This window comes from Mchenga conophoros, linkage group LG5, assembly GCF_057382185.1.
Source record: "Mchenga conophoros isolate Kocher_MC1m ecotype Shallow Benthic linkage group LG5, M_conophoros_male_GT1.1, whole genome shotgun sequence".
Taxonomy (NCBI): domain Eukaryota; kingdom Metazoa; phylum Chordata; class Actinopteri; order Cichliformes; family Cichlidae; genus Mchenga; species Mchenga conophoros.
Window position 1 is genome coordinate 5,248,592 of NC_140530.1, and position 27,036 is coordinate 5,275,627.

General features: G+C 39.0%; 1 protein-coding gene across 3 annotated transcripts; it reads left to right on the forward strand.

The window, feature by feature from the left end:
* Window positions 1-457: 457 nt before the first annotated feature.
* On the forward strand, window positions 458-5,942 carry LOC146573632 (uncharacterized). Of its 3 annotated transcripts, none has more exons than XM_085272892.1 (6): window positions 458-719; window positions 1,620-1,680; window positions 1,792-1,840; window positions 3,419-3,574; window positions 3,778-3,870; window positions 4,813-5,942. In XM_085272892.1, the coding sequence occupies exons 4-6, from the start codon at window positions 3,503-3,505 to the stop codon at window positions 5,125-5,127; spliced, it is 480 nt and encodes a 159-aa protein (XP_085129018.1). In that variant the 5' UTR covers window positions 458-719; window positions 1,620-1,680; window positions 1,792-1,840; window positions 3,419-3,502; the 3' UTR covers window positions 5,128-5,942. The 3 variants fall into 3 exon arrangements, with proteins under 3 accessions (XP_085129018.1, XP_085129019.1, XP_085129017.1); XM_085272893.1 differs by having other exon boundaries at window positions 1,792-1,836; XM_085272891.1 differs by lacking the exons at window positions 458-719; window positions 1,620-1,680; window positions 1,792-1,840 and having other exon boundaries at window positions 2,528-3,574.
* Window positions 5,943-27,036: the final 21,094 nt, after the last annotated feature.

A 27,036-nucleotide genomic window follows, 5' to 3' on the forward strand; every position in this document is an offset into this window, starting at 1 on the left:
ATGTGAAATGTAAAAGTGAGGTCAGAGGTCAAATGAGACATGATATTTGGATGAAAACTAAAAATTGATTCCCCATATCCCAGTATCATTCCCTAAATGCTGCCAAACAAACAAAGGGAGCAGAAAATTGAAGCACGGTTTAAAGATAAAAGACATACATCTAAAAAAGATAAATGTTTGAGCCTGAAAAAAGTAAGAAAGTGAAGCCGTGGAGTTGTTATTAGTTTGTTGTTTTCCAGAGTGCGTTCCTCCCCTGACCCCTCCATGTGGTTTAGCCTTGTCTTGCTGAAATTTGCAGGCCCTTTCCCGAAAAAAAGACGTTGTCTGGATGGGAACATGTGCTGCTCTAAAGCTCGTCTATACCTTTCTGCGATGATGGTACCACATGTACAGGCTGCCGGTTCCATACACTCAAAAAAGTCAACTAAGGCAGTTGTTTGATTAATTCAATAGACATTTGTCTATTTAACATGAACATATTGAGTTTAGGTTTTTAAATCATTATCAGTTGTTGGTTTAACATAAAATAACAAAAAGTTTAATGAACTAGATTTGCATTCTTCAGTTCAATTAAATGTAATTATTTTAAATCAACAACTCTAAAACCGATGCCTAGTGCGCATGCTCAAACTTCCCAAAAGTGAAGAGGCGGGAACGCGGAGAAGTTATATGTGTTCAGTGGACTGCCATTTCCCTCTGCGGAATCTTCCACAATACAGGTAAGTAATAAATAACTCAAAATATCTTAGTCAAACGAAGTTGTTCTGTCCATTAATTGTTTAACAATGTTTTTAATTCCAAATGTGTAAGTTGTCATTAGACAGCGGGAGTGGAGCAAATACAGTGAAAATCTGGTATTAGACGGTGCCAATCGGTACCGTCTAATACCTGATTTATAATCCGCTCTGGGTATATTTATACTATTATTAGCATTTCCACTTCATTGTTTTTTGTTTTGTTTTTTTACCCGTTTTTGCAGTTAGTCTTATAGTGTTTTTAGCGGTTATTGATATGTTTAATTCAATATTTAACACGTTTGTAATTCACTTTCAAAGTAAATGAAGTTAGCTAAAGCTAGTATGGTTGTCTCATTGAACTTCTACCTAGCTCTGTTAGCATTCACTTTGGTTTTAAATGACGGTTATTGCAAGACATGGTCTTTGTTCACTTTTTTTTATTATCATTTGCATTTTTTCTTTCTTTCTTTCTTTCTCTCTCCTTTTATTTTAAGCATTCGGCCTCTCACAGTAATGCAAGTTAAACTAGCATGCGCGATTTGCTAAATATTAGCTGTGTCCAAATTCAGGGGCTGCATCCTTCGAATTGACTTGATGCTAGTGCATGGGAAAAAGAGCATAAACACGAGGTCAGAGGAAAAGGCAATGGCGGATAGTTATGAAAATTGCCTGTCGGAGCTATACCGCAACTACCAGCATCTTTATTGCATAGTGTGAAACACTGCTATTACATTTGGCAACAGATTGGATATTTATCTGTGAATTTTTTATTGCAAGAGGTATTTATATGTATTTGTATTTTTTTATACATTTGCAACAAAGTAAAAAAAAATCCACTGTGGAATTTTTATAAAATAATTTTTTCTGTTTTCTTTACCATAGTAACACCACAAAGAAAGCTGACCCCTTTTTCTGATTGTTTGTGCCTCCTCTTTAATACATGGTAAGCCTTTTACCATCATATATTTTTTATGATAGTTTTATGATTTAATCAAAGTGAAAAAAAGGTGCCAATAAAACTATCCTTAAAACTGCTTTTCTTTTTTTCTTTCAGTGACTTGTATGTGGCAGTGCAAGCGTTGTTCCATCAGGGAGAGTAGTAGGTACAATTATTGAAACACTGTACAGGGCTCGCAAAATGGCTAGCCCGACGTCCCAGGGCTAGCGATTTTTCCAGTCGGGCTACCAAAATCTATCTCTGCCCTGCCCGTCGGGCTGTCATAAGAAGGAAAAATATATGTCAATGCTTCTGCATTCTTTCGGAAATGTAGCTGGGTAATTATGTCATTGGCATCGGTGAGCCACTGTCAATATGTGACATATTGAAATCGCGTTTGAATTTGCGCTTGTTTTTTGCTTTCACTTTGCAATCGCGCGACCTGTGTATAGAGAGCGACAGCACTGATCTGTGAGTGATGATAATTTGTGCACCAATTCCTCTGACATCGTCTTATCAATCGTTAGCTTACTATGCAAACATGACAAGTGAAATCTCCCGCAGCTTAAACATGTGAGAGGTTGATCGCGCAGAGAATCGCTGAGTGTTATGTGAGTGCGTGTGTAAAAGCAGCAGGATATTAATTGTAGTTCTGCTTAGCCAAATAAGACAGGTCAGGGTGAAGAAGTGACAGCCAAAGAAAAGCTTACCACAAAACGGAAAAGTTATGACAAATCAGACTATAAGGCAAAAAGAAAGTACAGCTTTATGGTTTCATGGACAAAAGAATTTCTGTGGCTGCAACATGATGAGCTAAATAACCAGGGCTGCACATAAGTGGTCCGCAAGTGCGTATTTGCTGTCAAAATAAAAAACGCGCACAAGATAAGAAGTTGCAACGCGTGTTTGCATACATAAGATTTTCTGGAGGAGGACATATTTGTTTAGAACTCTTAAATATGTCGAAGAAGCTCCTTTAAGCAATTACTTTGGTTTTCCTCCACCTCCAAAGAAATGTCAGAAGGAGTCCGAACCACAAAAGAAGCGCGTATTCTCGCAAAAGTGGTTGCAGGAGGTGAGCTGGCTTCAAACAAATGATGAACACACAGATGTGGTGCAGAATGTGCCGTGAAAATCCCACTCTAGCGGACAAAAACAGTGCCTTTTATATGGATGCAAACGTGCGTTGCAACTTCTTATCTGTTGCGCGTCTTTTATTTTGACAGCGAATGCGCACATGCGGACCACTTATGTGCACCCGTGTAAATAACATAATGTTCTGCCGGGTGTGTTGTTGGTTTTCCCTCGATTTCTGAGTCGACAAGCGCCTTTGTTACTGGGACCAGTCATTTTAAGAAAGGCCCCCATTAGAAATGAATTATTGCTCAGTCTGCAATATCTTTCCCAGAACAAACACCAATTGCAAATAATATACTAAAAATAAACCTGAAAAATCTGTTTAGAACAGCATACTGTGTTGCAAAGAGTGAACTACCACTGGTGCAATTTAGCAGTCTTTGCAAACTTCAAAAAGCAAATGGCCTAGATCTTGGTTCCACTTGCCTCTTACTTGTGACTTTAGTGGAAATTTCAAATTCAGTATCTGACACAGACTGATTCATGTCCTACACAGACAGCACTGATGTCTGCATGGTCTTCTAAAAGCAGCTTTAGTCAGCTTAGATGTGAAGTGAGTGAAATATACAGTTGCGTTTTTAATCAATGTATTTGTTCTCTATTGCAGATTGAGAAGGAGTTTCTGCGAATCACCACAAAGCCTCTGCTATCTACTTTCTTTGCCGAGCTTGACCAATACGCGCCACGCTTAATGGAAATCTTTCTGACCAAAGGAGGGACACGTGGAAAGAAAATAAGAGGTCTCATGCTTGCCATCTCCAAGGTTTGTATTAGGATTGAGTAGACTTTGTCATAGGCAGCAAAAATAACTTTTATTTGGAGATGAAGTTGTCAATTTTGTTTCGGCTTAACAAGTGGTACATGCCAGGTTCTAACCTAAAGAATAATTATGCAAGTTAACTGATTACCCTAGCTTTAAGAAAAACAGACTGGTTTTGGCTCATATTATCTCCTCCTCCTCTCCAGCATGACAACATCCATACCAGACGAGCATGCATCTTGAAGTCTTTGTGCATCCACCTAAACGAAGACTATGAGAAGTTAATAAAGGAGTACTTGGTGAGCCATTGTGACAGCATGTTGTCTGTAACATTCTCATACAAATTGTGACGTTGCCTCAAATGCAAATCATTAAAATTAAAATTTTGAGATTAGCAACAAGACACCTGGTATTGGGGAAAGGATGTCTTGAATACCAAACAGTATTAAGCGTTGCAATAAAGAATTTCTGGAATTTGGTATTGGAAGGAAAGAAATTTATGCCTACTTAAACTTGATACACAAACATACAATGCATTTAACATGCATCAAGACTATATTGCTTTTGAATCTGTACTTGGATTAAAACAAGTCCTGTTGTTTTTTCATTGTTATGGTCATCAGTATTTGTAAATAGAAATGTCTATGAACTTTGAGCTGTTTAGTACTAACACTTCTATACCTGTTTTATTTTAGCAGCTGAGTTAGCCTTTTCTCGAGTCCTGTCCCCCTAAGTTACTCTTGCTACGTCCGACAAACAAATGGTTTCCTCTGCGCACCAATGGGTACCCGAATGTGCAAGCAGACATGCTTCATAATGTTCAGTACAGTTACCTGGGAATGGGGCCATACACACTGTTTAATCCATTCACGTTGTTTTTGACTTTGTGAATGGAAAGAACACAACTCCTCCAGACACAATCTCTCAGCGTATCGGTGGGCACACCGCTTCTCCATCTTGCTTGAGGTTAATGTTTGTCAGACACAGTAACGGTTGCTATAATGTGTAATTGGACAATGGCCCTTTCGGGGGAGGGGCCGGTGAGAGGTCAATTATGCCACCTCTTTTGACATGAGAGGTGTATTTTATAATTTATGTATTGGAGTAATTACTAACAACTACTTTAGTGGTGTAATTTTCTGTTTATTACTTTGACTACTTGGATTTTATGAACAGCATAGAAACAGTTGTTTAAACAATCTCTTAAATTTTACTTTGTTGTCTTATACTTTTTCATGTAGGATACGGACAGCGAGGCAAAAAGCTGCATGGAGCAAACTGTGATGGGGGTGTACGTCATCCAGAAGGAGGGTGCTGAACCTGAAGATGACCCAGAGGACGTTGGTGTCGTGATTGAGGGTGTGGAGGCTAACACTGATTTGGGTAACATTGCACAAGCATGTGCTCTGTTGTTTGGACTCATATACCGTTTGAACCTGAGCTACCCACCAGAACTTAAATGCACCTTTGAAGTCCTCCAGAAGATACTTTTAAATCTTGATGGACAAAAGCTGTCTTCAAAGGTACAGTTTCTGAAAAACAAGCTTATGGGGTGAGAGCACTTGAAAATGACTGATAGGTCTTGAATGGTTCATTGGTGCAATGGTGATTTCCAATATATAATGTTAATATTTGAGTTGTTTATATTTTTTTTCTTTCATTTAAAACATTTTTTTTTTAAGTTTTTGGATTCTCTCTGTTGGGCAATTCACCTTTTATACAGCACTGCAGATGATTTTTGTTTGTCCTTATATAGATGGCTCAAAATGGATCAGAAGTACTGACAGAAGTACTATGTTGTGTTTATGTATCAAGGTCCTGTAAAGTTTAAGACCACTGCCACCTGTTAAGTTCACTGTATTATTGTTTCCATTTTGCTTGCTAGCATGTTTTAAAACACAGCAAAACTATATTGCTAGCTGTGGAGGACTGCAACCAAAATTAAAAAAATAAATACAGAAATATAAAAATTGGTCAAACTAATAATTATTTCAATGAGATACACCAAACAAATATAGATTTTCATCACCTATGGAATTTTTTGTTGTTGTTGTATTGCCCCCAAAATATTTCTAATTATTTTATTTTATTTTTCCAAATTCACACAATTCGATTTTGTCACATGTTTTAACTTGCCAAGTGGGAGATGTATTTTTATCTTTTAGTTTAATTTTTTAAAATGCAGTCGATATATTGAGCAAATTTTGCATCTGTTTTTAGTTGTGGAAGCTTTGGTTCCAACATATTACCTATGTAAATAAGTATTCTAACATTTTACCTTTTGAAGTGGCATAATGCTTGCAGGTGTACAAAAATGGTAAGCTTTTATATTGTCCACTAAATCCAGTTAATAAAGATAATGTTATCATAATCTGATTGTGACTTTTTTTGTAAAGTAGTGGGTTTCTAAATGTGTAACAAATGTAAACAAATCTAATTGAAATAATTTGGTTGAAATGAGTGAAATCAGTGCGTGATAGAGCTGCTGATTTTTGGTGTTTTTGTGATATTTTGTACTTTAGCGGGTGAGATACTGAAAGTCTTCATGGTGAGAAACATTATTCTGAAATTCAAACATTCGTAGAGGTTTTTTTTTTTTGCAGATTGGTGAACCTCTGACCATCTTTACGTCTCTCTAAGACTACACCAGCCGTGTCACTGACCTGTTGTCAGTTGGAAAACGTTTCTCTTTGTAACATTTAGTTTTCCACCTTTTTGTCCTCCCATCACAAGTTTTTTGACTCATGTTGCTACTGCCAAACGCAAAGTGATAATAGTTTTCTTAAAATATAAAAATCAAGTAAACATATCAATTATTTTGAACATTTAATGTTTTCTGTGTTCTATTGTGAACAAAATTGGGTTTATGAGATGTGCAAATCATTGTGTTCTGTTTTTATTTACACAGCTTCCCAACTGTTGTGGAGGTGGATCATAAAAATAACACCAGGTAAATGGAAAATGCCTTCAGTGAAAATAATAAAAGAAAACAGAGTGTCAAGCAAATACAATAATATCACCTCATAAGGCTGTGTACTCACAGTCCTTGTCTTTCACTGTAAGTGAACAAAGGCTTTCATGCACAGCAACTCTACCCGTTTCATTAAATGTTATACAGCAGCCCAGTGGGTGTTACCCTTTTGTTAGCGTTCAAAGAAAAACGTGTACAGGGATCGCCTACATTTAATTAACAAATAAAAAAACGGCACCGTGGAATTTGTTGCTGAATAAAACCAGCATCCAAATAAAAGGACGAGCTGTGTAATTAGAGTGACATAATGGCTGCTGTGTTTATTGAACTGGCACGCTGGAAATGTTCCTTTATTGTTATTATTATCTGGGTTAAAGTGATCTTTGGCTGGTGGGGTAACACTATGATCGGTATAGCAGCGCTAAGAAACACTGGCCTGACTTATAATGTGAGCTTTCTTCATTGAGGACAGGCTGTGATCAGCTGACCTGTGCTGCTGCTCTCAGCTTTACTGCTCTTCGTGCATTTACACACTTGCAATGATTGTGTAACCTTTTAACAACATTTAATTGTTATTATCAAAACCTCCCTCAGTTATGCAGGCCTAGACTTCCCATGATGCACTGAGTGCTTCTTCTTCACTCACCTTTTGTCACTCACTGTGTTCATACACCATTCTGCATTTAATCATTAGTAACTTTTAGACTCTGGCTCTCTTCCACAGTGTTTCTTTGTCTCAGTCCCCTCACTCTGAATCAATCGCGAGGGTCATTGCATCTCCCTGAGCCTGGTTCTGTCTGAGGTTCCTGTTTCCCACTGTTGCCACATGCTTCCTCACTGGGAGTTGTTCAGTTGTTGCAGTATTCCCTGTATTATCTTCACCTTACAATCCAAAGTCCCATGCTGTGAATGCGGTTGAGATTTGCAGCTATAAACAACATTGAATTGAAATAACCAGATAACTTTTGCAGCACATTGTGTAGAGGTCCACTGCACATGAACACGACTGAGCAGTCCTTAAATGTCAGAATAATATAATAATATTTCCTCATCTTTCTCTGCTTTTCTTTTTTTGTGTCTTTCTGCATCTCTAACAGTCAAGTTTGTTCTTGGAAAAAACAGCAACTGCACTTTTAGCTGGCAGACACAATATGATCCAAACTGCATAAAAACACCAGTTTGGTTGTATTTGGTAAATGGTTGGTTCCTATTCTAATATATATGTGAAACACATTTGCAGTTTTCTAAGGGTCACATTTAACCCTGACTGATGAAGCTGATTCAGAGTTAGCCATGTAGGCACTAATGCCTATGTGGCACTAAGGTTAGGCCTAAAATTCAGGTGACATTTGGGTCATGTTTGGCCCTCACAACACTTGCTCTAGCCCAAGGGTTAGACTTCTCTTCAATCTAAGACTGTTGCAAGCCACAGAACACCTGACAGTACTGTTACCAAGGTGAATGTTCCTGTCTCTGGGGATCAGATCCTGTTTCTATCAAATGGTAAATGGACTGATTCTTATATAGTGCTTTTTCTCTCCCGGAGCACTCAAAGCACTTTATGCAACACGCCTCATTCACACTATGCTATGCCTAAGTCCTTTCTATCTAACATTCACCTATGGATGCACTGGAGAGCAGCTTGGGGTTAGTATCTTCCTCAAGGATTTTTGCATGCAGACCGGGGATCAAACCACCAACCTTCTGATTAGTAGTTGACCTTCCCTGATAAACCCCAACCCCCATTTGTGGAGCTGTTTGTAACACTGCATTTGAAATTAATTGCCACTTCAAAATAAGCTTGTAATTATTCCTCCTCCGTGGCTAAAAGGATGGGTGAAGAGTGTGCAGGGTGAACCACGGGGTGAGACATTATTTTGTCTTTATAGATTTGTTTAGAAGCATTCAACAAAACTGAGTAGCATCAGCAGGAAGCGACCTGAGTTTGCAGCGCATAGTGAATGAACTGATACTGACATCACTATGTTTAAAACTTCGTGTTAAATGCATTGCTTATCAGCCCAAGGTGCCATGTTGTTTTGTTCTGGCACATTCTAACATTATTAGGTTGTCCTGCCATGTTCTTACTTAAATTCTGGCTGTTTACATTGATCGTGTTACCTGGCGTGCATTTATACAGCTCCATTAAATGTACTCAGATCTACCTGTTTATAGCTGAAAATGATGGATCGCTGCTTCTGGACAGGTGCTGTAGAACTCTTCTGATGTTTGGCTCTGAAAAAATCAGACAGTCTAACCCAGTTACTGCAGCCTTGAAGTCAGTGTGATGTGGGAGGACCAGCCTCGCTGCTTGTGCACAACAAATCTGTTCTTAAACTGCCGACTCATGGACTGCCTGCATTCTAATACAAAGAAAATATCCATTTAATGTCTTTGAAGATGGCTGCTAAGTCCTTGTGATTACATTCGAACCACTGGGAGTTTAAAAAACAGATAATACTCACCAGTGTGTGGGAAGTCTTCTTACAACACAAATCTGACAAGGAAGAGTGCAACAACTTAATATTCCCGCTGCATTGCAGGAGAAGAATTGCGTAATTTGTTACCCATTAGGTTGTAAATAAGTTCCATTGTGAAGCATTCAGTGAACTGGTGGGAAACAATGACAAAAAGTCTGTCTGCCACAAATATCTCACTGACTCTGAGCTCACAGGTGACTGAATCACTGAACACTAATCCGGAGGAAGGGAGGAGGGTAACGGAAAACAAGATTTGTTGAGATTTCTGTGGGTTTTGTTGTCAGACATGTTACCTAAGCTGTGACAACATAACTAGTCTGTCACAGCTGCACCTCACAGTTGTGTCACACTGGGATCAGAAGCTGTTAACTCAGAACCCAATTCTCCCCATTCAGGGTCTCAGTTAGGCTTGCATTCAGTGACATATTTCCCAGGAGAAACTTGGTGCCACTGAGTAATTGCAACACCGTTTCTGGATGTTGCTGTTTCTACCTTTTAATGACACTGGCTGATGCTTTGACCGATTAGAAATGAACTCAGAAACCTTTTTTAAAATTTGGCAAAAACCAAACTACTTGAGGAGAAATCTTACAAAAGGCATAAAAGACGGATGTTTCTATCCAACCATGAAGTGACATCCAAGTGAAACGGTGAATGTCTTCACACATAATGAGGAAGAGTTGGATTAGACCAAGATCATGGGGCAAAGGCATACATGTTGAGATCTGATCGTAGTTCTAGGTTAGAAGTATTACTTTTTATTTAGTTTCCTTGTTCTTAAATGTGTTCATTCATAGGACTTGACAGGTAAACAAATAAAAGAACTATAATGTGCGTTTTAGTAGCTTTCGCCTCATTGTCTGTTTTTCCTGCTTTGGTTCACTCTCGGTGCTCTCGTCAAATACATTTTAAGGTTAAACAGGCAGAATTTTTTCATTTAAAAAATGGATAATTCACTTGTTTTCTTCATACCACACCCAGGGCAAAATGTCAGGAAGAAATAATAAAAGGTTAACTGATGATTGGATTGAACAGCAAGACTGATTTCTGACTCTAGGAGCTGCTCAACGCAAACTTCAATTCTGATTTATTTTTTAATAACCATAATTAAGTTTACATTTATTAACACGACTTGAAAGCAGCATATGCAACAATCACCACTGAAAGATCTCGAGCCGTTTTTGAACCAAATATCACCAAACGTCCTGCTTTGTCAGATGTTTTGGATGTTGAGCTCTGGAAGCTAGCGCTAAGTGAGCCATAAATAATTCTATCAATAAATAATAATTTTGAAGTAGTGTGCCCAAACTTAAATGCTGCTTTTTAATACAGGACAGCACATGTTAAGGGTCATTAGTTCACCAGGTTAAAATAAACTGTAATTATCCTTCAAACCTGTGTCTGGTTAAAATAATAGTATATAATAATATATAAAAGATGGCTACAGCTACTGTGACAACACCCACAGGTTTTTCTACAACACGTGTTTTGGCCACCAACAAGCACTAATTAGCAGATATGTGTTTAATAGTGTGGAGTAAAACACTAATAAAATAACTGACATTTTCACACTGAAGTGCAGACTTCTGTTTTATACAGTAAGCCATATTATTTATGAGATAATTGTGTTGCACAAACAGCACATATATGGTGAATCACTGCAGCTCAGTGAATAAGTTGGCAGAGATGATACCTAGCAGACAGCTGATGACTGCAGGTTTTGTATTGGCACACCTGTCAGGGTAGCCATGTCTCTAACTTTAAACCTTAACAGTGGTATGCACCTGTACTCGCTGTGGCTCAGGATGTAGAGCAGGTCATCTACTAACTGGAAGGTTGGTGGTTCAGTCTCCTGGCTGCTCCAGTGTGCAGGCCAGATATGCAAGATGGGCAAAATATTTAACTTTGAGTTGCTCCTGATATGAATGTTCAATATAAAGCACTTAGGTGTAGACAATGAGTGAAAGAGACGTATTGTGTGGAATGCTTGAGTAGAAAAGTGCTACACATTTAAATGAAATTCTTCCAAACACTGATGAAAAGGGTCAATTATCTACCATCAACAACTTTTAATGTACCAGGTTGTAAACATGCTCACAGTCTATGGAGACCGACTCAACCTTCACAGCCAACTTCACATTAGCTTTTCTAACTAGTTTCCTGAACTTTATATAGGGATGCAAATCAAGCTTCATCCACCTTGGCAAAACTGTCAAACAGAAAAATTGAAACTGACATTAGTCAGTCCTTCTGGAAGGCCGCCATGTAGCAAGTGGTTAGTTTAATGCATTCTTTAAGTGACTGATGAAGCCAGAGTCAGTTTGAATCTTCTCCAACGTCCCTCTCATACGTTCAGCTTGACCAGAGACCAATGGGCCAAAGGTCTACCAACATTTACTCAATGTTTGGCCAATAACCCAGAAAATGAGGCACTTTCATGCAAAATTTGCTCTCAGCTATTTTATGGCCATGCCAGAAACTCACTTTGATCTGCAGTTATAAACAGTCATTAGGAGTACTTAGTGAAACTCTCTTTGCAGAAGGCTTTGTTGTAAGATGGCCGAGGCACCAAGTCTGTGTTCTTTAAAAGATCGCGTTTCTCTGTGAGGGCTGACCATGTTTTTGCAAATTTCTCAATGACAGATAGGCACAAGAAATACAGCTTTGAACCTGTTTGCCAGTGAATGCGTTTTCAGCAGACTTTGATCGGACGCAACGGCAGACCTGACATTATGCAAAACACGCCAGTAATTGATGACTTAGTGTAAACACCTGAGAAAACCCCAATACAACTGCATGATCAAATTTCCATTCCTGTAAGATCTCCTTCCCGTTCTGCTGGCTTGGCCCATTTATTCTGACAGCACAGCCAGTGAACCTTGATGTTTCTTAATCGTGGTCTTTTTTAATAATTTTGCTTTGATGGGCATGTAGGGAGATGTCATATTTACCACTATAAACCATAACCGGAGGGGAGGTGAACTTTTATTTCGGGACAAATAAAACCATTTAAAATCTGTGAAGCAGGTACTGGACCACTGAATACAGTTATTTGCTCAAAGAATGAAATGGATCTCCAGACAGCACTGCATGGGTATCTGAAAACAGCAAGAATGTCAAATGTAATACACAAAACATTACTCTATTCGATTTAGGATTCAGCTTCCAAAATTATGGACTCAAAGGTTAAAATCAATCTAATAATACTCCTGCACTAATATTCATTAGCTTAGCATCGTTGTGGATCAGCTGCCCTCCAGCAGATTTTGATACAGATGAACAATGCGTGTCACAGTGTCGTTATTATAGAACAAAAAACAAGTGCAATCCAGGATTCAGTAGTTTGTAGGACCAATTTTAGCACTTTTAACTTTGTTTATGCACAGCTCTCTTAAGGTCCCACCACAGCATCTCAGTCAGGTTGTGATCTAGATGTCAACTCCAACTACTCAGTTTTATGCAAATCTTTAGCCTTAAACAAAACAAATAAAATAATAAAATAAAATGAAAATGGCTAAACACACACGTGTTTACCACACTATGCGATACACAGCGTGTTACCAGCTTAAAACAACATCACCCACCTTTACTTGTGATGTATGACAGACCTAGTTCAACAAATGAGCTCGTTAGTGATGCAAAGTAGGAAAGCTATTGCAGTAATGGGTGCACCATTAAGTGTTATTATACTTGCTGAAGGAAACTCTGAAATACAGTCATGCAGAGTCTGTGGTGTGATGTGGCTATCTGGTATTGTTATGGTAACATATGTCTGCTCACAGGCAGATAGACATCATTTCCTGGAGACCATGTGCTGGTGCGCTAGGACAAAGAAACCTTGCAGGAAACATCATTAAACCGGATTCCCTGGCTGTGTGCCTGGCCCCTGGACTGCGTCTTACCTCAGATGAACCGCTTCAGGAGTTCATCAGGACATGCGCCGAGACAGCTGAGCAGTCCTCGTCGGTGCTGCTTTCACCTCTCCACATGATCCAACCCAAGTGAGGCATGAACAGCGCCCAATCAGCTGCCCCGAATTAGGCTAGACTAAAAACAACATCACAACAAGAACACTCTGCTCAGTGTGTATCTCAGCTTGAAAAGGAGCAATTTAAACATGAATTTTGTCACGTGTGCTTAAATTTTGTACATTTTATTTATTTATTTTTTTCCGTGAGCCTTTCGAGCAGCATGACTGTGGGATGGAAAAGTTGGGCTGTCAGTTGATTCATCACAACTGTTAGACGGATTGGGGCAGAAATGATGAGTAATAAGTAACAGCACAAGCTATTTTAGTCATCATGTTGGTCGTTTTGGAATCTAAAATAGGTTTAAATCTTAAATCTTTAAGGACTTTGAGAACCCTTTTAGGGCTCTTTAAAAGAAACAACAATATCCCCCTGAGAGCCGAGGAAACAAGTATCTTTCAGTTTAACTTGTTTGTGATTATTTCGAGCTAAAGGAGCCCCCCAAACACATGACAGATCATTGGAAAGGCCAGGATGTCCTCTTATTAGGGTAGCAAATAAAGAAATAAATCAAATAAGTCAAACGATAGAGCCCAAAAACAAATATCCATTAAAGGCGAAACAAATGAAAAGGCTGGTTCTCAGGAGCCAATACACAGCAAAGCCTCAAAATACAGAGTCCAAAATCAGCTCATTTTATTCCAGTGGCTAAATTCATCTTGAATATACAGTGTATGATTGACTGCATATGAGTAAATGAAAACATTGTAGAGCACTTTGTAGTGTATAACTAGGTTAAAAGGCATTCTTTAAGAGCACAGCATTTAGGATATCAATTACAACTATTCTGTTTTTTGAATGTGTTTTAGCCTTTAACAAAATAAACAAAATAAAAATACCTTTAAATGAGTAAGCACACAGGTGTTTACCACACTATGGATTTCGAGGTGTGCTGCCTGCTTAAAACAACATCGCCCACCTACTTTAGAATATTCACTATGAGGTACGACAGACCTGTTTCAACAACAGCTCCTTACTAATGCACGTTGCTGTAGTATTAACGAGTGCACTGGAAGTATTATATTTACTGTGATGTCCATAGGACCTCCGTGTACAGGCTATTTATAGTCCAAATGTGGTCACTGTGTGTTTTCAATATCAAACTTAGACTCATTTTAGACGTGGTTTTTATACTGCTTCTATAGGCTCTGTAGGCCTGTTTTCTATTGGTTAGTTTTTCTGCAGCTTTATTTAGACTTTTCTATGCGTCTCCAGTTATCATCTGTGGCTGCAACAATCAAATGAAGTTAATGGAAAATGATCTGGAGCAGTATGCTACCTTCTTCTGACACCTTCAGGATGTCTATATCTATAAATCAGCAAATATCTATATGATCTTTACATATCATGAATCCCAATTTGTTTGATAAATTATTGATATATTATGCTAATTTCACCATCCACCTCTGAATGATTCTGATGTTTTCCATTTGCATTGTTGTTTCATACATCACACTCAATGCAAGTTGTCTGTCTGTAACGTGGTCACCAGAAGCTGTGTCTGGAACAGAAGTTTGTTCATCTCATTGTTAAATGGAATCAACAATTTGAGAGACTGCAGGAGGCCTGACTTAACATTTTTGAATTACATAATTCATGTAAGACTGGAGGTACTGGAATTCAGAGGGTATCATCCAACTGCTGCCCTCCTTAATGTGTCTGTAGCAGATTAGCTAATGAGCTAAAAGGTTTGTAAACTGTCAGTTAGCAAGCTTGGAGAGCTTTGTGTTTCTTCTTCATTGGTGCACAATATTAAACAGCCAAATTTAGGTGATCAGTGACTTGACCGGCAATTAATTTGAATTATATCAAAAATCTTGTTGACCCATTTTTTTCTTAAGGACGACTGTCTTTCGGATGTTGCTTTGTGCTGTCACCGCTACTTTTAGTCCATTGTCATTTTAGCCTCTTTAATAATCGGCTGCAATAATTAAAACACTGACACTGCGATCGTGTTTTTAAATCTCACTGTATAAAGTGATAGTATAAATGGGCTGCTTATTTTCTGAACTTGCATAGAATTAAGAGCTAATTTAACAGCTTGTTGTTGGTGGGAATCATTAATTTTCAATTATATAACCACCAGTCACCACTGTTTTGTGAAACGCACTGCTAGCTGTAAACAAACAAAAAAACTAAAACCGTAAAAAGAATTCAAAGCAGCTAATTGTCCTATTTTACAGGAGTCTTGCTAATTAATCCCACAAATATTCCTACTATCAAATACATGATAATCATCAGAATTTCCTACAAAAGTCAGATCTGCAGCTCCTTATTACAACTTTACGTTTATCACCTGGACAGCTTTCTGTGACATCCAGCTACAAAACTAATATTCATCTCAATTTAATTATAGATAAAAAAAATATTCTGTTATACTAATTATACTACAAATGTTACATTGATACTAGTAATAAATAATAAACACAGTAAAAGCCACCAAAGTATGAAGGCACACTGTGGTTCCTAAATTATTTTCAAGGAACAAAAAAATCTCTTCCCCTCCTGTTTTAAATTATCAACATCTTTGTGGTGTGTTAGATAGATGTAGCTTAAGCAGCAGACACGTTGACAAGCCAGCTCGTGGACTGGACCAATCTGCAGAGCAGAAAGAAGAACTCTCAACAGAAGAGAGTCTTATACAAAACACATATAAAACACTAAACTACAATGAATTTGGCCTGGACCATATATAGCCACAGTTTTAAATGCACATTTTTTTAATGGCCACTAGGGGATGAAATGTGTGGTTTGAAAAAGGGCTTCATGTCCTATAGAGGTCGACAGCATTTAGCCAGTGTTGGGAAGGTTATTCCACTACAGATTACAGAATACATGCCCCAAAATGTATTTTGTAACGTATTCCGTTACTCAATGAGAGTAACGTATTCTGAATACTTTGGATTACTTAATATATTGTCATGCTAAATGAATGTACTATTGCTGTGTGATTTATTACTATTAATGAACATTAGCTGGTGTTAGCGGAGGCTAGTTCATAGACTGCAGACTGTTAGACTTGATGGATAACATTAACAACCTGCTACCTGCAAATAATCATGTGCAGTTCTGAAAGCAGTACCAACTAGATTTTTCAATCTTAATGGAAAATGAGTAACAGTAGGGTGGACATAAGGTAAGGCTGCACCTTTTGCAGTGATCTCATAAAGAAAACTATTTCTGTACCAGTAATGTGTTTTCTTTCTGTCTGCTTTCAGAACTGCACATGATTATTTGCAGGTAGCAGGTTGTAATGCAGCCTTCAGTAATGGTAATATATTACACAGCAATAGTACATTGAAGATGCTGAAGTGGCACGTAATCCAGGTAGCTACCACAACCAAAACAAGGTAGTTGCAGTAGGCTAATGTGAGTTTTTAAACAAGAACTTACTTCCAGATGTTTCTTTAGGTTGGAGGTGGAGTCTTTTGACACTGAGAGCAGCTTGGTTGCACGGTTAGATTCCACCCTTTCTTCTTCAGATGTGAAGATTTAAGCAGTAACTGTAACAGGATACAGTTACTCATATTTTGTATTTTAAATACGTAACGCTTGTTCATGTATTCCGTCACCCTCGAACACTACATTTAGCCATTTCGTAATTTTTTTGGAGCATGTTTCAGAAAGGAAGATTATCCAGGATATGCTCATTGATTACAAACTTATGACTGATTACTCAGCAATCATCACGGGTGTGGCAAAAACACTCATTTCAAGGCTTCAGAATCAGACTTCACAATGTCTTAGGTGAGGTGGCTACATCCACTTTTATGCTGCCTATGGATATGCTAAGGAATCATAAGGATCGGTTGCTATTATATTGTCTGCTTGTTTATGTATATATGGGCTTCGCACTGAGGAAAGAACGCCAAAACTGAATTACCCCCAGGTGACCAAGTTTGATTTCTGTACATGAAACTAAACAGCTACTTTTACAAACCTGTACCAGGACATTTAGTCAGTAATGTAAAATTGTATGACCTCCTTTGCACAACAGTCATGTGGAATATGATCATTTTAATAGATGAAGAATTAATTTAAGGTTTAAAACATGGAAAAGAACCTCATTGGTTGTTATAGAATTTATTCATGTCATGATAAATGCATAGAAGGAATTTTCAGTGTTTACACACAGCAAAAACATACAGTACAGCTTTTAAGTTCTATTTTGGCACATAAGATTCAGTAATAAAAACTGGCTGACACAGAAAGGCTCTGACGAGCTGTGATGGCATTGTGTATTAAGAACAAACCTCCAACAGCAACACTTTCATAGTCCTAATTAAAGGTAGACTGCACTAAACCTTTCAGCTGCATTCAAAAGCAGCATGCCAGATCAAAGGCTTTAACTAATTAGCACAGACACCACTATGGCCCGCCTTTCAGTTTGGTTTTGAGTGTTTCCAAACAGCTTCCAGGATAAGTACCCCAATACGGCTTTCACGCTGTTCAAAGATGCAGCTTTGAATCTTTCAAATAACTGCAAGTCTGCATTACAGCCATAAACTTTCAGAGTACAGCTGTAGCAATGGCAAACAACAAACATGAAGATTACAGCCACTTCAGGTCTAATCAGCCACAAAATAGCAAAGAACAACTGAATGCAATGACAAACACTAGGATTAAAACCCTCGTACCACCTTCACGGTGATATTGCAGAACCCTTGTCTGCTGTTATTAAACACTTAAACATGCTTTCATTGTATGTTACTGGGCCAAATGGGGAAAGTATTTTCACACTTAATAATCTGAAGCCAAATCCAAACTGTAGCCTCAACAGCAGAAATGAATTAGTACAAGGGGTTTAAGGTTTTCTTTTTTGATAATTATTTCCATCCATTTTTTAAATACACATTCAAAACAGGGTTGTAGCTTGGCTGTAGCCAATGCCTGTTCACTATAGGGTGAAAGGTGATTGGTCCCAAATCCACCACATGGTTAACACTGAGGGACAACTGCACAACTACCCTACGACCAGTTTAGTTACCATTCAACTGAACATGCATGTCTTTGGCCTGTGGGAGGAAACTATTTAATATTCCAGAAAAAGGCATCCCAACATATAGGGCAACATTTACTGTGTAAGTGCGAATACCTACGTTTTTGTACTTGTTCAATCAATCAAATTACTCTGAATTTAACACTTAAAGCATGCATTGTACCTAATGTGGTTTTGACAGTTGCAACCAGGAGTGTTCATTTAGTATGAATGAGAGAGGAGGGTTCAGAGTGAGTTCATAATTTGATGTGGGTGGATGAGTCAAAGCTGTCGCTGCAGTGCCCAAGCTTTGGCTCAGTCCTGTAATCCTAATATGTTTCGGGGAGAGCACCACATTTTCACCTTTCTGCCTAAAGCAGCCTCAGATAGGTTGCCAGTGACCTGGTGGATGTAAAAAGTTGAAAGCCATTTTTGTAATGCTAAGTGAAAAAAGTTGTTTACCATAGTGGGATGCTTGGGTGGATTTCACGTTCACACAGCATTTATGGCCACGTGTCTGTTGATGTTTTAAATACATGTAGCTGGTTAACTAGCTTTAGCTATACCGACACCAGCGGTAACCAGTATTTGCAATGTGGCCATCATAGCTGCAAGGCCAATTATAAAGTGCTCACAAAATGTTTTCCATTGATGTTTGTCTTTTGATTTGGGGTAGATGGACACACACAAAACTGTACATATAAAAAATAGCAACTTTAAATTCTCCTATATGTACATGAACAAATACATCATTGCAATGCCAAAAACATGAGACACCCAAAATAAAATGAATGTTAAATGATTCCACAGCCAACACTGATGTATGCATCAGTGTACATCAGATTTAAGAATATGTATACATATTCTTAAATCTGACAAAAGTTTCTTGTTTTGAGAAGAAAAAAAATCTGCCAGTGGGCTGAGCAAAAGTTCCTTGACTAGAATTGTTAAAACTAGAAATTAATCGATGCCTTTTAACTAGACAAAACTGTCTAAAATTTGTGCTTAAATGAAGAAAATTTGACTTATTACAAGGAAAGAGAGCCCTGCGACAGACTGGCAACCTGTCCAGGGTGTGCCCCGCCTCTCGCCCTATGACAGCTGGGATTGGCTCCGGCGCCCCCCGCGACCCTGAAAAGGATAAGCGGTAGCGAATGGATGGATGGATGGATGGACAAGGAAAGAGACTGAATTGTTTCTTTCTTGATTGAGTTAAATATAAGAATTAAATCTCAACTCTGAGAACAATAATTAGAAAAAATTGCTGAGAATAAGACACCATCTGTTCAAAAAGCTACAAAAAAATATGAGACTTTATCTTAAAGCAAGACACCAGAAGCACTCTTATTTTTTGCACTTTTATTGACACAGCAACGGGTCAGTAACTCAACTTTAACAGTACTGAGGTCTAATTCCAGGAGACTCATGTCTCACAGTGTAACATGGCCACTGTAAGAAGTGCATATTCCAGATACTCTTAACAGGAATAATAACAGTATAAAATACTCATGACTGAATGTATCAAAGATACATTTTGCTGCAGCTTGAAGCAAGCAGCATTCAAAATCCTAGATTGCATAACTTTTTAGAAGAACAGCTTTAAAGATCACACAAACAAACGTGTCTTACATGAAGATGCAGCGACTGAGCATAACAGAGTGGAAAAGGTTACAGCTCCTGGTATTGCATAAACAGATTATTTTGATTTTGTGCAAAAATTATGATTACTTCACATTTTAATATTTTTAATGATAACATTATTAGGTTTTTAATGTCCCTTACTGCAGAATAAAGATTTCTTATGAAAGTTTGGCTTTGTTTTGGTTTTATCTTTAGCTCCATTCTAAGAAAATGACCAGCTTCAAGTGTCCTCAGTGTAGGACACATACAGGATGTCATGCTGAAATGCAAAGCACTTACAATAGAAGCCACTAGAAACAAATTATTCCAGCCTAATTGATGACATTTATGGCACTTGTTTTCTGTGCTGACTGATATGCTGCTCAGTGCTTTGCTGCCTGCTTTTAAATCAGATGTCACTCTGAGCATAAACACAAGCTACATGTGATGTCTCTGATGTTTCTACCCGTGCTGATGCTACCGTGACTAAAGCTAGCCAAGCAGCAGTAAATATGTGAAGTAAGGCAGAAGGATATACTCATCAAATAAACAGGATCATAAGAATATAAGACCATGAGCACTACAAATGTAACAGAAATATGCTGACATAAAATGGCATGTTATTTGAAATCTACATGAAACAATGACACAACTACTTTTTTTTCAATTTTTCTAATTTTTTTTTTTTTACCAATTGTCCAAATTAGTCTGTGATTGGCCTTAGTGTGACAGAAATCATATTTATATACAACTAAATATGCCTCAGCAAACATGTTTTAAATGGATGCTTCCTCACTTGATGACGAATGATCCTTTTCCATATTTGCTGAGTCTTAAATTTGATGTCAGTGAGCTTATCAGTGGTTGGTGTTAAAAAAAGCCCCCAAATCCCCTATGAGCAAGCACTTGGCGACAGTGGAGAGGAAAAACTCCCTCTTAATGGGGAGAAACCTCTGACAGAACCGGGCTCAGGAAGGGGTGGCCTTCTGTCTCGACCGAGAGGGGTTCAAATGTTCACTGACAATTTAGTTGTATATAAATATGATTTTTAGGACGTGATGTTGAGACCAATTAGGTGAAATTGGGGACGCGCACAGTTCCGCTTCTTCTTGTTCTTCTTCTTACTTGGCGGAGTCTCTGGCAGGCTCTTAACTCCAGTCTCGAGTTCAGCCACCTTGACATTGAGCATTTTCTGTTTGTCTTGTAGACTTTGCAAAGATTCCTGTACAGAGAATGCAGCTGACTCTTCTTTTTCTATCTTCTGTTGTTCTGTGGTGTCTTTTTCTTTCTGAGGCTCCTGCAGAGACATTGCAGTGGATGGCAGTGAGTCCTCTTTTTCCATCTTCTCCTGTTCTCCAGTCTCGTTTTCTTTCAGAGGCTCACGTTTGAGCATTTCATTTGCAGCAGTGGAATTTTGTTCTTTGTGCTGCTGTGGGATTTTAAGGGAGGAAGCTTTGGCCTCTCTCAGCTCTCGCTCCAGAGACTCTACCTTCAAATCATGAAGGGCCTTGTTGGGGCAGAGCTGGGATTTCAGGTCACTGATTTCCAGGTTGAGTGTCTCCTGCTCCTGCCTATGTTTAACGGCCTGCTCTTCAAGCTGATTTTGAGCTGCTAGGAGCTGTTTATGGAGCATCTTAATCTGCTCTTGCTGAATCCTACATTTGAGCTCAAATTCAGCCTCCTTAGAGGACTTCAGTCCTACAGAGTCAGTGTGTGAAGCCTCTGTGGTTGGAGTGGCAGACTCCACACACTGCTCTGTGGTAGGGTGGCTGATTTGGTCCTGCAGGGTAACCATCACCTCATCCAATATGACAATAGCTTCATTGTCATTTGCGAGAGTGTCTGTCTCACTGATGTCATTGGGCTTATTACCAGAAGCCTCTTCCAGCTGCTCTTAGAGGTCTTTAATCATTTCCTCATGATTTCGCTTGTTCTCGTGAATTTGTTCATGAAGCTTGTTCACCTGAAACTGGTGATAAGAGGCCCTCTTGTTTGCACCTACCATTTTCCAGTAAAGGTTGTTCTGATGGTATTGGGAGGCTTCCAGTTGGTGTCTGAGAGCAGCAATCTCGTGCCAGGGATTAAACGGGGGTCTAAATGTGGGAATGGGTTGATATTAGCAAGTCCCTCCATTAGGCCCAGGGTTTGGTCTGCTGAGGTTCTTCCCATTTCCCTCTCTCTCCATGTCCTCCTTTGCATTTGAAATGGGGAGGGATTCAGCCTTTTCTTTTTCAGAAGTGGCTTCAGTGTTTTTTTGCATTTCTTCTTTTTCCGGGTTTGCTCCATCACCCATGCTGTTTTGAGCTTCAAGAAGAGCCCGAGTAATTGGTCTTCTTGGTTCTTCAGCCACTCTTTTCTGTTTTTGCTTTTTTTGTTTCTTTGGTTTCACAACCATTTCCTTTGGTGGTTGTGCCACAGGAGACTTTTCAGTATTTGGTTGTGCGGCTTTATCAACCTCAGGTTTTGGTCTTTCTAAGACTTTTGGTGTGACCAGCCTCTAACCAGCCAACAAAAACATGTGTTCATAATACAAAACAAGTTTACTTTGTGAAATGTTAAAAGGTACAAAAAATAAAACAATAAAATAAAACAGATTTATTGTCTTAAATTTAGCCAGTCCATCTTGTTTTGAACATTACAAGCTAGTTTCCAGTCTCATGTGTGAGATGATTAGACTTGTTTCAAGTATATATTACTTATTTTTCTTAGTTAGTCTGTAAATCTAAAAATGAACCATTTTACATTTATTTCGGGGCGATCGTGGCTCAAGAGTTGGGCGTTTGTCTTGTAATCGGAAGGTTGCCGGTTTGAGCCCCAGCTCCGACAGTCTCGGTCGTTGTGTCCTTGGGCAAGACACTTCACCCGTTGCCTACTGGTGCTGGTCAGAGGGCCCAGTGGCGCCAGTGTCCGGCAGCCTTGCCTCTGTCAGTGCGCCCCAGGGTGGCTGTGGCTACGCTTTAGCTTGCCATCACCAGTGTGTGAATGTGTGTGTGAATGACTGAATAACATAAATAATGAATAATAATAATAATTTAAATGAATAAAATACTGCACATTTATGAATGACATCTTTACCTATAGATTTAAGATTCATTTCCGACAGATTATGATTAATCATATAAACTATTGTACGTTGGAGATGTGAACTTACTTCCAATTATTTATGTTGTAAACTATTAATATAAATCAGGTCACTTTAACCTTGCTGAACTGAGGTAACTTTTTTCCTTATGGATGAAGTGGCCTAATCTGAGCTTTGATCATTTGTTGAATGATTTGACAAGCAGTTGGGCACTATTAGTTTTAGTTTGAAAACTAGTTTGGAATAGCCTTGTCATAAATTTTATGTGAGCAATTTTATAAGACTTAACCATGGAATTAACACGGGCTCTACTTAGTCTGTCTTTTGCACCTTATCCAGGTGTCTGATTGCATAGACTTTGGATCCATGGCAGGTGGTGTCTTGACTCAGTTTTTCTTTTGACCCAAACATATGTTTTTCTGTCCTCAGGGAAAAGTTCTGACAAAAGCTACACCAGAAAATCATGGAGGGTTTGGATGATTGCAACCTTTCGGTTCTAAATGGTAGGCCAAGCATATGCATATTTATGCAAATTAATGTCTAAATGAATTTTGTGTTGCACACACGGACAGTGATCCTACATAGAATCAGTTTTATGTTGTCAAATCAATAAAATATTTAAATTACATATAAAATGTATTTGACAAAATGACCATTTGGAATTGTTTCCTTTTTTGGACAGTGACATGTATACATTTAAAGAGATGTACAACTTTGACATTTCTGAAAGTTACTGACTTTTATTTACAGCTGCCAACATAGACGAGGTCTTGCTCCACACCCTCAGTAGGGGCGATTTAAGGGACCTGCTTCCAGGGCCTGAACATTTTATGAGGAGGAAACAGTTGTGGGCTCAAGTTCACAAAGAGGCAAGTTTTGCCACTTTCGATTTAAAAACACCTAGCACGACACATTTTGTTTAGGACTCCTGTAATATAACTATTTTTGTTTTCTTATTTAGGATGAAACTAAAGAAAAGGCGTCTCATGGATATCTCACCATGCGACCAGGGAGAAGATTATGATGCAGATTCAAGTGGTGGATCAAACATGCTTTTGCCACCAAGGAGCAGTTCTGGTGACGACAGTTGTAAGTGAAACATTACAATTATGGCTATAATATTGAATATTCAACTGAAAGTTGATTTAGTTCTTTCTTTCCTCTTCTGTTTAAACATAGCCCTGTTCAGAGCACTACCAACTCTCTTCCCATCATGAGCTGCACCACCCAAGAAGATGGGACATGCCAGTGAAGCACTGATTCATGTCCTTCAGGTCTGGGTTTCTTCACATTTGTTATCAAATAATGCCCCTAAAGCCTTCACTTTAACAGATTATTTGGCATATGGCCTTTTTATCCATGCCAAGTCCTCCAACAATGTAGTTTATATTTGGAAAAGTGTGCAGAAATCTGAAATGGCACAAATACTGATAGATCAAAAATTTCAATAAAAATAATAAAGAAAATCATAAAGAAATTAAAAACAAAATGGAAATAATTACATATTTAACTATCACAGGTGCAGTACCTTTGTCATTTCCTAAAGTGTGTAAAGACATAATCCTAACGGTGATGAGGCAGAATTTATTACATTTTTCAATGGCATGAATATTAGGGAATTTCTATACAGTATTTGTCAATCTAAAGAAAAATAACATTAATATGGTCTGTAGCACATCTGATCTATGGTTGTCATCATTCATATATCACCCCAAGGGTGCACCCCAAAGGGATCAATAAAGTGAAGTCTAAGTCTAATACATACTTGTGGTTAAGTATTTGAACGACCCTGATAGCTTTGGAGTTTCTCCGTACATTGTAAAATTTTCTTTGTTTTTCTTTTTGCCAACAGAAGATCCAGCGTCAGCCCTGTTCTGCTCTTAGAAGGGTCCCGTTGTCTTATTGCAGTTGGAACCACTCCCATCACCACATTTGCCACAGATGACCTTGGAGAAGGTTTGCTGTATCTTATGGCATACTACTACACCCTGCATCTGACCTATCCTAAATGTGTGGCAACGCTTCTGTCTGTCATTCAGACTGAAGTGTTAAAGGACAAAATCCATGAGCAAGACACCACAGGCTCATACAAAAAAGTCATGGCAGGCTGTAGAAATTTTTATTGAAACGTAGAGCTGTTTGAGCGAGATTAGGTCTGTGTTGGAAGGTTTGGACTTGATAGCTTTGAAGTTGCAATTTACACTTGAATTCTTTTTTTTTTAAAATTCTTATTAATGTAATACAGAGTACTTTCTTTCTTTAAACACATCTGTTCTGCAAATTCTGTTTAAAATTGCAAATGCTCTTTTTATTACATTTTATATGTTGAGTAGCTAACTGGTTTAGTACGGAGCCCCGCAGGGGACATTGGAGAAAAAAAAGTTTTGTGAGATCTCGCAAAACAAACTCGGGATCTCGCAAAAGTTTTAGCCGCCAGCTCGAAGCCGACCGGGAGGTCCAGGCACGATGTGCCGGGAAAGCGGTGTTCCTCCCGGCTGTAGTAGGTCTCGACCTCCTGTTAGCTTCGAGATGGTTGATGTCAGATCTCCGAAAACGTCGGAGCACTTTTGCAAATATGTGATGTCTTGTAAACCGAGCAGATATCTGACATTTACACAACTACATTCACGCCTCAAAATATCTTAAAAGTGTATTTTATGATCCAGAAAGAGTAATATTACAACTAAGTAGCTGCCGCCATTGTTGGAATTCAACTTTTGTGAGTTTGTTTTGCGAGATCTCGCAAATGTTTTGCAAGATCCCGAGTTTGTTTTGCGAGATCTTGCAAAAGTTTTGCGAGATCCTGAGTTAGTTTTGCGAGATCTCGATCTCTGTCTGTTTCAACGTGTGACCCCGCCCCTCCCTCGGACAGTCGGGGATGAGTGCGCTAACATACAGTGGGGCAAAAAAGTATTTAGTCAGCCACCGATTGTGCAAGTTCCCCCACCTAAAATGATGACAGAGGTCAGTAATTTGCACCAGAGGTACACTTCAACTGTGAGAGACAGAATGTGAAAAAAAAAAATCCATGAATCCACATGGTAGGATTTGTAAAGAATTTATTCGTAAATCAGGGTGGAAAATAAGTATTTGGTCAATAACAAAAATACAACTCAATACTTTGTAACATAACCTTTGTTGGCAATAACAGAGGTCAAACGTTTACTATAGGTCTTTACCAGGTTTGCACACACAGTAGCTGGTATTTTGGCCCATTCCTCCATGCAGATCTTCTCGAGAGCAGTGATGTTTTGGGGCTGTCGCCGAGCAACACGGACTTTCAACTCCCGCCACAGATTTTCTATGGGGTTGAGGTCTGGAGACTGGCTAGGCCACTCCAGCACTTTCAAATGCTTCTTACGGAGCCACTCCTTTGTTGCCCGGGCGGTGTGTTTTGGATCATTGTCATGTTGGAAGACCCAGCCTCGTTTCATCTTCAAAGTTCTCACTGATGGAAGGAGGTTTTGGCTCAAAATCTCACGATACATGGCCCCATTCATTCTGTCCTTAACACGGATCAGTCGTCCTGTCCCCTTGGCAGAAAAACAGCCCCATAGCATGATGTTTCCACCCCCATGCTTCACAGTAGGTATGGTGTTCTTGGGATGCAACTCAGTATTCTTCTTCCTCCAAACACGACGAGTTGAGTGTATACCAAAAAGTTCTACTTTGGTTTCATCTGACCACATGACATTCTCCCAATCCTCTGCTGTATCATCCATGTGCTCTCTGGCAAACTTCAGACGGGCCTGGACATGCACTGGCTTCAGCAGCGGAACACGTCTGGCACTGCGGGATTTGATTCCCTGCCGTTGTAGTGTGTTACTGATGGTGACCTTTGTTACTTTGGTCCCAGCTCTCTGCAGGTCATTCACCAGGTCCCCCCGTGTGGTTCTGGGATCTTTGCTCACCGTTCTCATGATCATTTTGACCCCACGGGATGAGATCTTGCGTGGAGCCCCAGATCGAGGGAGATTATCAGTGGTCTTGTATGTCTTCCATTTTCTGATGATTGCTCCCACAGTTGATTTTTTCACACCAAGCTGCTTGCCTATTGTAGATTCACTCTTCCCAGTCTGGTGCAGGTCTACAATACTTTTCCTGGTGTCCTTCGAAAGCTCTTTGGTCTTGGCCATGGCGGAGTTTGGAGTCTGACTGTTTGAGGCTGTGGACAGGTGTCTTTTATACAGATGATGAGTTCAAACAGGTGCCATTCATACAGGTAACGAGTGGGGGACAGAAAAGCTTCTTACAGAAGACGTTACAGGTCTGTGAGAGCCAGAGATTTTCCTTGTTTGAGGTGACC